The 10,477-nt window shown below is 35.4% G+C and overlaps 1 protein-coding gene across 1 annotated transcript; it reads left to right on the top strand.

Moving 5' to 3' along the window:
* Positions 1-8,187: 8,187 nt before the first annotated feature.
* Positions 8,188-9,353, top strand: LOC117076743 (olfactory receptor 5K3). Its single transcript, XM_033200576.1, has one exon. The coding sequence runs from the start codon at positions 8,382-8,384 to the stop codon at positions 9,351-9,353; it is 972 nt and encodes a 323-aa protein (XP_033056467.1). The 5' UTR covers positions 8,188-8,381.
* Positions 9,354-10,477: the final 1,124 nt, after the last annotated feature.

The raw sequence follows: 10,477 nt of genomic DNA, 5'->3' as shown, positions 1-10,477 counted from the left end.
AAAATGTCTTGATACTTAATAATTGTACATATTTATGCGGTAAATATGATATTTTGCTACACACATAGACTGTGTAATGATCAATCCAGGGTATTTGGGTGCCCAACACCTTGAGTATTTATCATTTCTTTGTATTCAAACATGTCATCTTCTCTTTTAACTATTTTGAAATGTATAAAAATTATTGTTAACTATAGTCACCCTATTGTGCTAAAAAACACTAGAACATTTTTTTCTGTCTAACTGTATGTTTGTATCTATTAACCAACCTCTCTTTATCCTCCAGCCCACTCTTCCCAGTCTCTGGTGGCTATCATTCTACTCTCTACTTCCATGAAAATGAACTTTTTAAACTTCTACATATCAGTGAGAACAGGTGATATTTGTCTTTCTGCATCTGGATTATTTCACTTAACATAATGACCTCTGATTCCATCCATGTTGCTGCAAATGATAGGATTTCCTTCTTTTTAGTGGCTGAATAGTATTCCATTGTGTATAGGTACCACATTTGCTTTACCCATTCATCCCTTGATGGACATTTAGGTTGAATCCATATCTTGGCTATCATGAATAGTGCTGCAATAAACATGGGGGTGCAAGTATCCCTTTGGTATGCTGATTTCTTTTCCTTTAAAGAAATATCCAGTAGTAGGAATACTGTTTTCTGAGAAGCCTTCCTACTGTTTTTCACATACATTTCATGTGAATGTACTAATTTACATTCTACCACAGTGTAAAAGAATTCACTTTTCTCTGCATCCTTGTCAACATTTGAATAAGGGTGGTGTAAGTGGGCATCCTTTCCAGATGTTACAGGAAAGACTTTCAGCTTTCCCCCATTCAGTATAATGTTAACTGTGTATTAAGTGTGAATTTGTCACATATGGCCTTTATTAGGTTGATGTAATGTCCCTTGTATGTCTAAGAACTTTTATCTCGAAGAAATGTTGAATTTTACCAGATGCTTTTTGGCATCTATTAAAATGATCATATGTTTTTTATCTTTTATTCTGTTGATATGATGTATCATGTTCCATGATGTGCATATGTTAAACATCTTTGCATCACTGGGCTATGGCCCACCTAATCATGGTATATTATATTTTTGACGTATTGTTAGACTTGTCATGCTAGTATTTTGTTGAGGATTTTTGAATCTATCTTCGTCAGGGGTATTCGTTTCTACTTTTTTATAGTGTCTGCCTGTTTTTGGTACCAGAGGAACTCTTACTTGTTGTCATAACCCAGAATTGAAATACCAGATCCTCTGACAATAGTCTAAGGGAGATACGCAACAGAAAGGAAAGCTTAAATAAAACTCTTTGCAAAAATACCTATTGAGATGCATTTTGATAGCCTCTCAATAAGTAACAATTCAGTATCAGTCCTTGGTTAAAAATTGCCAACATCTTTTTCCAACAAATGGCTCCATAAATAATTCCTAGTAGCACTTTCAGGGTACACATTTTTATCTGTGTAAGTTTTAATAAGCAATCATATGCATGGGCCACTCCATGGCTTAACAAATGGAGAATGAAAAACCAATGCAGACTAGTGAACTGTCACATCATAACATATCAGAAAGTAAGCATTGGTCCACTCCTCTAAATTTAACCTACAGATAAAAAACGAACTTATCAGCAGGTATCAATCCTGCTGGGTGTTTCCATGGCTTCAAGTAGTATAAATAAAATTTGTCTTTCACATTAGGTAGTACAACTGATTCCACAACGAAGGCTATAGCTGACAAACAAAAATCTCTAAAGTCTCTAGCTCAAGTTGTTTTTTAATTGCTTTAGATTATTTGTTGGCTAAACAAGGAGGCGTCTCTGCAATGTCTAATATTTCTTGTTATACCTGGATAAACACATCTGGTTTTGTAAAAATTCAATTACAAAAAAATTAATAAACAAGCCATCTAGTTAAGACAGGCTAAATCCTCCACTAGTTCATTCTTTGATGTATTTGATGGTAGTTGGTTTGGTTCTTTGGGGGCTTGGCTAAGAAACATGCTTTAGTTGCTGTGCATTATTCTCCTAATAGTAACCATTATAATCTCCCTGGTATGCTGTGTCCTCTCAGGAACATTAAATGCATGCTCATAACCATCAACAATATACCGGATTATCTTGTTATAGTGAGAACAAGAAACAAGATAAACAACACAAGAAAAGTTTACTCAATGAACCTGACATCATGACTTATGAATTCCATGCTGAAACAAAGGCCAACCAGCCACAATTGTGACAGTCACACACACACCCAAGTTTTGCCAATCATTAATAAATAAGAGGTTGATCAGAAGGGAGGGCTTATTAAAATATTTTAATAAGATGCCTTTAGCCTAAGGTTGACCCTGAGACCTGGGTTCCCAGGGAAGCAAACCAAAATCTAATGTGAATGTGTTTGTCATTAAGTGACTAACTTAGAGAAAGGAAAACTTAAGTTCAACCAATCAGAAACCATCAAATAACCTCTAATTACATAACTAGGAATTGTCCACGTAGGTAATTCAAATAAGGCAATTATATTGCTGTAACAAACTGATCTCTTTTTTTTTTTCTTTCCTTCTCTATTCATCCTATAAAACTTCTCTTTTGAGTGTCCCCAGTAGAGCCCCAACCACAATCCTTGGTTGAATGATGCCAGATTCATAAATTGCAATTTGTTCAAATAGACTCAAAAGGACGAATGTGACTCAATTTAAATTTTTAAAGTTTTCCATGAATTCCACATCTCTTTCGACCTCATATATCTCTACTACCATAGGTCTGCCAAGTCATATTGCCCAAATGTAAGGACTGCTTAAGCCACAGCTTGAACCGTGGAGAGCCCATTTCTGTCCTGGAACCCACTCAAAACTGTCATTATTCTCCCATTTAGACAGAGGTGTCTATGAGTAGGATTTTTACGACTGTGTCAGACATTAAGAAAAGTTTGGAAAATTTTTAAGTAAGTCCTTAAATTACTGCATTACACTTTTGGACTAAGATTTTAAGAATAATAAGCCACATATCATCACACTTATTTTGCTGAATATAAAATTATTACTTTAATAATAGTGTTTATTAAACAATATTTTGTATCATTACTAAATAAAATTTTAAAATTTAATTATTTTATTTAATCTTGTACTTTCTGAATTTGTATTTTTGGTGCTGTACTATACATAATAATTTAGTACAGTGACATCTATTTAATATTTACATAAGAATGTATATATTTAAGGTGTACTCCAAATGATTTTACTGATATGAATGTACAATAAAAATGGTTGTAAATCCCCCCTCTAGTGAAGCCACAAGCGTATACAACAGTTAAAAAATAAGAGTAAATGAGACAATCTAGGGAGAATTCTAGAATAAAAGTGGTGGGCCAAGAATACAACAGAGCGGAATAGAAGTATCATTAAGGGGAAAGAGAGAAATATGGCCCAGCATCAAAGACTGAGATGAGAAAGTAAGGAAGATAGAACGGGTGAGTATGATCACAGAAGCCAGAGGTGAAGAGACTTCCAATAGCACCAAACACTACAGCTTGGTTAGGAAGATAGGTAGATGTTCTTTGAAGGTGACATTTAGAGTTCATTGTGACCTTACTCAGAGAAAAAATTTAGTGAAATGGTGAGGGCAGAAACCATAAATTTGAGGGATCTAAGTAGAACAACTTCTAATCTAACTCCCCATTCCCCTTGTATTGCTTATGAGCCCTTCTATATAACATACTTGTAAGATTCAGTCACCCTAGTTTACAAACCATTTTTTGATTAGCTCTTGTGCTTTCAAAATTCCAGACTTTTGTGATATGATTCCCTCACCTCCTGCTCTTCTTCATTCTCTCTGCCTATTATAATCCTACTTATTTTGCAAAGTTTATCTCAAATGACACTTCCATTGAGAAATCTTTCTTTATTCCTTGGGTCACTATGCACTTTCTTCTTTGTATTTTTATAAAACTTATTTACCCTTTTTTTGGTTGGGCATGATGGTTCACACCTGTAATCCCAGCACTTTGGGAAGCTGAGGCAGGTGGATCATTTGAGGTCAAGAGTTCAAGAACAGCCCGGCCAACATGGTGAAATCCTGTCTCTACTAAAAATACAGAAAAATTAGCTAGGTGTGGTGGCATATGGCTGTAGTCCCATCTATTTGGGAGGCTGAGGCAGGAGAATTGCTTAAACCCAAGAGGCAGAGGTTGCAGTGAGCTGAGATCACACTACAGCAATCCAGCCTGGGAGACAGAGCAAGGCTTCATCTCAAAAAAATAAAAATAAAAACAAACAAACAAAAAAAGTATTTATCCTTTTTTATATCACAGTCTGAATTATCCTCTAGTTAGCAATCTATGTGTCTTTCTTCCCAACTAGATTATGAGCTTCTTGTCAGGAGCCATTTTTATCTAAGAAGTTCTTATCCCCACCCTGTTCACACCCTAGTCCCCCTATGCCAGTTGTCTTTTTTCCAGTACACTGTATGTTGTAAATACTTAATAAAGGGAAAATAAAACTGAAAGTTTAGCAATCAAGGTAGTAAGTATGAATTGAGGATATGAGGATCTAGCTCAGTTTGCTACGAAGTGCCCAAAAGATTTATAAATTGGTCTGTGACTTGAAGATATTTAATCAAGATTTACACAATCATGGGACATACTCCTCACACCTTATTAAGTGAGAAATATATTGTAAAGCAGGTAAGTATTGTGTATTTCAAGAAGAGGAAAAATCAATTTGATTTCAAAGATTAGGAAAGCTGCAAGATCTTCTTTGAACTCAACTATTGAGATGGAAAAGAGGGAGAAGCTGTTTTAGATAAGAGAAACATTACTAGCAAATTAATTGAAGCAAATGCACAAGGAACAGGGAAGGGAGCACATGGCCAAGTTTGCTGCGATGAGGAGGAGAAAACAAGTTGATACAGAAAATGGTGGGATATCTAGAACACCAAAATAAGAAAAATTGATTTGGTTTGAAAAGTAATGGAGAATTTTACAAATTCTTGAGCAGTACAGTATTATTTTTTCTCCCTTTCATTCAACAAGTGCTCAATTAGCACTAGAGTGCCAGACACAGCCAGGCACGGTGGCTCACGCCTGTAATCCCAGCACTTTGGGAGGCCAAGGCGGGCGGATCACGAGGTCAGGAGATCAAGACCATCCTGGCTAACACTGTGAAACCCTGTCTCTACTAACAAAACAAAAAATTAGCCAGCCTTGGTGGCCGGCGCCTGTAGTCCCAGCTACTCAGGAGGCTGACGCAGGAGAATGACTTGAACCCGGGAGGTGGAGCTGGCAGTGAGCCGAGATCGCACCACTGCACTCCAGCCTGGGAGACAGAGCGAGACTCAAAAAAAAAGAATTCCAGACACTATTGAAGATATTTCAAATACAGGATTGAATGTGTCAAAGAAACCCCTTCCCTTTAAGCCTATATGCTAATGATAGTGATGGGACAGGAGTGACCGATTATAAATGTCCTAACAAATACATAGTATATTGAAGAGTAAAGTGTGAAGAAGGAAACAACAGGGTAAAGGACAGCTGGTATGAGCAGAAAAGACAGTAGAGCAATTTCAGTAATTCATATGGGGAACCAAATCATAATAATATCAAAGTTTCTCTGAGGGCATTGTAGGATGTGGCAACAAATTCACCTCACAGAGTGAAGAAGTTGATGACCTCGGCTGCACTTTCTACACTTTCTTGGATCCTCTTTAAATATGAATTTTTTCTACGAAGCATATTAGTCACACTTCCCCCAGTAACAGGTCAAACCAGCCTGAGAGTATTTTCTGCCTGTTTTATCTTGTATGTTCAGAACAGTGAATAAAATTGTAAAAATGAGATCGGTTTCATATGAATCAGCAAGATGATCATCAAACAGACTTTAGTGAAGGTCATTTGTTTTTACCTCATTATCTCACAGGGCATCTTTAATTAATTTCTAGGACTTAGTCCACAGAAATACACTGATGTCAGTGCAGAGAAATCCCTTTAGGATTTGGTGGAAAACATTAACTTTGCAGTGTAACAGATATAATTATCAACACTGACCTACTAGTAGTCTCCTAGATTTTCATTCTTTTAATCCCAAATGTTTTAGAGGCCAAGGTTTATATTCTTTAATTTTATGAAAACTACATCATAAAGGAAACAATGCGCTGTTACAAAGCTCTTCTCAGGAAAATCTAGGTAAGAGAAGTGTGCTAACTTATTTTTACTTCTAATTTTAGCAACCATACATCTCTGAATTATTTAGTACCTCTGAATTATTTAGTAGCTTTTATTATTCTTAAATTTCAGCTTTTTTCTAATCTTTCTACCGCTTTTCAAAATCGAATGCTATGAAGAACTAGCATGAAACACAGTACTGCAATTTGTCTGACTTTCTGATTGTAAGATAGAATTTCAAAACACATAGGTAAAGTTATGAAGAAATTCTGTTAAATAATTTAGGCATGTGCATAGAAAGTTATTGCTAACAACTGACTACATGGCTTACATTTATTATTTCAAAACAAATTAATAAAATAGCCCATGCTTTTTAATTTTCATTATGTTTTAATATTTTGATTATAAAAATATAAGTGTATTTTGACCATAGAACTTATATGAGTTGAATTATCAGTCAGTACGTCCTAATGAGTCACTATGTAGGGAAAGGAAATAGCCTTTCAAAGCAAAACGAAATTTGACTTCAAAAATCCTATTAAGATTTAAAGGATTTTCTTTTTGTTCCTAAGTGTTAGAAAGCTATAGTATAAAGGTAAGTTTGCTTTTACTTAGTAGCTTTTAATCTGCTATAGTATACTTCAGAAAATCTTATATAATTTTCTGAAGAAACAGAAAAATGGTAGAAAAGAGTCAATTTAGATAAAAGACATCTAAATTTTTATGTAATGATTTTATATATTTCTTTGTACTTTTCTTTAAAGTTAATAGTCTGCAGAAACGAAAGAATCATTAAGGATCATTGGTAGAATTCATACAGCAACTTTACTCTTTCCAGGTCATCAGGGTGGAGCTAATATTGAAATTAATACTACCTTTTCCCCCATAGTATTTTACAGCTCTTTTCACAGAAGTGTAAATCACAACTAATCTCAAAATGCTTACAATATAAGAAAATTGTATAGATTTTTATTTTTAAAAAGCAACGTATATACAGGCAAGAAATTCTGAATTGTGTTGAGTATATAAGAGAGGCTCTACCATTCAGAAAATAGAAATCTGTGTGGCCTGTGGCAATAGTTAAATCTTTAAGTAGTATTATATAAAAAGTATTCCTTATCAAAAGGAGGAAGGATTTAGGCATTTAAGAAAAAATCAACAGGAATAATAGAATGGACAGAGTCAATGTTGATGAAAATGGGTGTGACACTGGGGAAAGGGATGAGAGAAGTGATAATCTGTGGATGTTTATTTCTTTAAATTTCCAAGATAATTTTCTTTAAAGATAAATATTTTCCTCCTCAGTTTTAGCGAATTTTATGCAGTCCTAAGATATAAATTTAACATATCTGTTATATGCTTTTTTTAGACATTCAGTCTGCTGGAAGAATATATAACAATTATTTTCTTGGAGATATATATGTGTGTGCGTGTGTATATATAGTCCTATATAATATATATATATTCTATATTATATGATATATATTATATATGTATCAAAAATTTGTTTTAAGGAGGATCTTCAATACAAAACTGACAGTAAAATTATTTGAGAACAATGAACCAGTATGTGTCCCCTACTTTTTTATGCTATCCTTGCATAAATTTATAAAGATTAATCATTTCCACTTTAAGCATCTTCCCTGGAATTATCAAAATATCCTTGTGAATCCTAAGGGTCAGAGCTTGAGGTCATAGACACTGACACTGTATTTTTTTTTTTTTTTTTTTTGAGACGGAGTCTTGCTCTGTCGCCCAGGCTGGAGTGCAGCGGCCGGATCTCAGCTCACTGCAAGCTCCGCCTCCCGGGTTTACGCCATTCTCCTGTCTCAGCCTCCTGAGTAGCTGGGACTACAGGCTCCCACCACCTTGCCCGGCTAGTTTTTTGTATTTTTAGTAGAGACGGGGTTTCACCGTGTTAGCCAGGATGGTCTCGATCTCCTGACCTCGTGATCCGCCAGTCTCGGCCTCCCAAAGTGCTGGGATTACAGGCTTGAGCCACCGCGCCCGGCCAACACTGACACTTTAAAAGAACAAATGTCCCCTAGAAGTACATGAGGATGTATTTAGAAACAGCAGGGGAAATATGACAAAGAAATTCCTCTACCTGTTGTAAAAAGGAAAAAAAAATTGAAGGAACAGTAATATGCTCTCAATTACAATCAATTACAATATTATAACCCCTCATTCATCTCTCAACAGACAAGGTGGAGATGAATGAGAAGAATCATTCCTTGACAGCTGAGTTCATCCTCACAGGATTTACATATCATCCAAAGCTGAAGACCCTTCTGTTTGTGGTGTTCTTTGCCATCTATCTGATCACTATGGTGGGTAACACTGGTTTGGTGGCACTGATTTATATAGAGCATCGTCTTCACACACCAATGTACATCTTTCTGGGCAACCTGGCTCTGCTGGATTCCTGCTGTTCCTCTGCTATTACTCCCAAGATGTTAGAGAACTTCTTTTCTGAGGACAAAAGGATTACACTGTATGAATGTATGGCACAATTTTATTTTCTCTGTCTTGCTGAAACTACAGACTGCTTTCTTCTGGCGGCAATGGCCTATGACCGCTATGTGGCCATATGCAACCCACTGCAGTACCACACCATGATGTCCAAGACACTCTGCATTCAGATGACTGCAGGAGCCTACATAGCTGGAAACCTGCATCCCATGATTGAAGTAGGGTTTCTGTTGAGGTTAACTTTCTGTGGGTCTCATCAAATCAATCACTTTTTCTGTGATGTTCTTCCATTATATAGACTTTCTTGTGTTGACCCTTACATCAATGAATTGGTGTTATTTATCTTGGCAGGGTCCATTCAAATCTTTACTATTACTATAGTCTTAGTCTCTTATTTCTACATCCTTTTCACAATATTTACAATGAAATCCAAGGAGGGAAGAGGCAAAGCTTTATCTACTTGTGCATCTCACTTTCTCTCTGTGTCAATATTCTATGGTTCCCTTCTCTTCATGTATGCTCGACCAGGTGCAGTTAATGAAGGAGATAAAGATATACCTGTTGCTATATTTTATACTTTAGTTATTCCTTTATTAAATCCTTTTATTTATAGTCTAAGAAATAAGGAAGTAATAAATGTTATGAAAAAAATTGTGAAGAAGAGAAAATTTTGTAACATTCTGAAACAAGTGTCATCCCCTCTGGAAAACTGATTTCAACTTGATAATACTTTATTTTAAATCAAGGGATAGTGAGGAAGTGGACAAGGTCACTTTGAATATAAAATATTAAATTATTTTAAAATAATGATATATGAGTTCAAAATATTCAGAAAGGAGAAATTCCTGTAAAATATATTTCAAAATCTAAGCTACTAGCATTCATCAAAAGTGAACTAAATTATTCATGAAGTCTCAGATTGTGTCAGAGTGTAATTAGTTATAATTTTCCGAAAATCCAACAAATACTAGGAATAAATGTCAGTATATATAACGGTAGTGTGCATTTACTATTGTTGGCAAATTTCTGGAATCCTAAAGCACAATTTTACAAACTCAGGCACATTCCAAGTTCTCAAACATTAGTCCCTTTTTAAGCAGAATCATCTGTGAGAAGTAAATTGTCTGTTTGAATTTGATTCTAACTTTTTTTGAGTTCTTTCAAGAGATTGCTTGAAAAATTATTTATGCAGAATATGTATTCTCTAATCAATAGTATTTTCATATTTAGTGCTAGTCATTAGTCATTTTACATTCTCAAGTTCTATGAAACACAGTAACTGCATTGATTTCTTTTCCCTTTATGTAATGTCATAATTTAAAAAATGTATTTCTGGGCTTGGCGTGGTAATCTGGGCTTGTGCCTGTAATCCTAGCACTTTGAGAGGCCAAAGCAGGTGGATTACCTGAGGTCAGGAGTTTGAAACAAGCCTGGCTAACATGGTGAAACCCCATCTCTACTAAAAATATTTTTAAAATTAGCCAGGCGTGGTGTGTCCCTGTAATCTCAACTACCCAGGAGGCTGAAGCAGGAGAATTGCTTGAACCCCGGAAGTGGAGGTTGCAGTGAGCTGAGATCAGGCCACTGCACTCTAGCTTTGGTGTCACAGTGAGACTCTGCCTCAAAATAAATAAATAAATAAATAAATAGTGTGTTTCTGTGTCATTCACTGTCAACTCTTAGTAACACTGAATCCCAGACATCTACTGATGGAAGAGTTTGTGACTTATATGGAGCCAGTGAGACAGAAAAGGTGATTTTTTTTCCCTGAAAAATGAATTTTCTTATCTTAAAAGAGATCCACAAAAAATAGTTTTTCTCTCTCTGAATGTTATGG

The sequence above is a fragment of the Trachypithecus francoisi genome, unplaced genomic scaffold (assembly GCF_009764315.1).
Source record: "Trachypithecus francoisi isolate TF-2019V2 unplaced genomic scaffold, Tfra_2.0 Lachesis_group0, whole genome shotgun sequence".
NCBI lineage: Eukaryota > Metazoa > Chordata > Mammalia > Primates > Cercopithecidae > Trachypithecus > Trachypithecus francoisi.
This window is presented reverse-complemented; position numbering and strand designations above follow the sequence as displayed.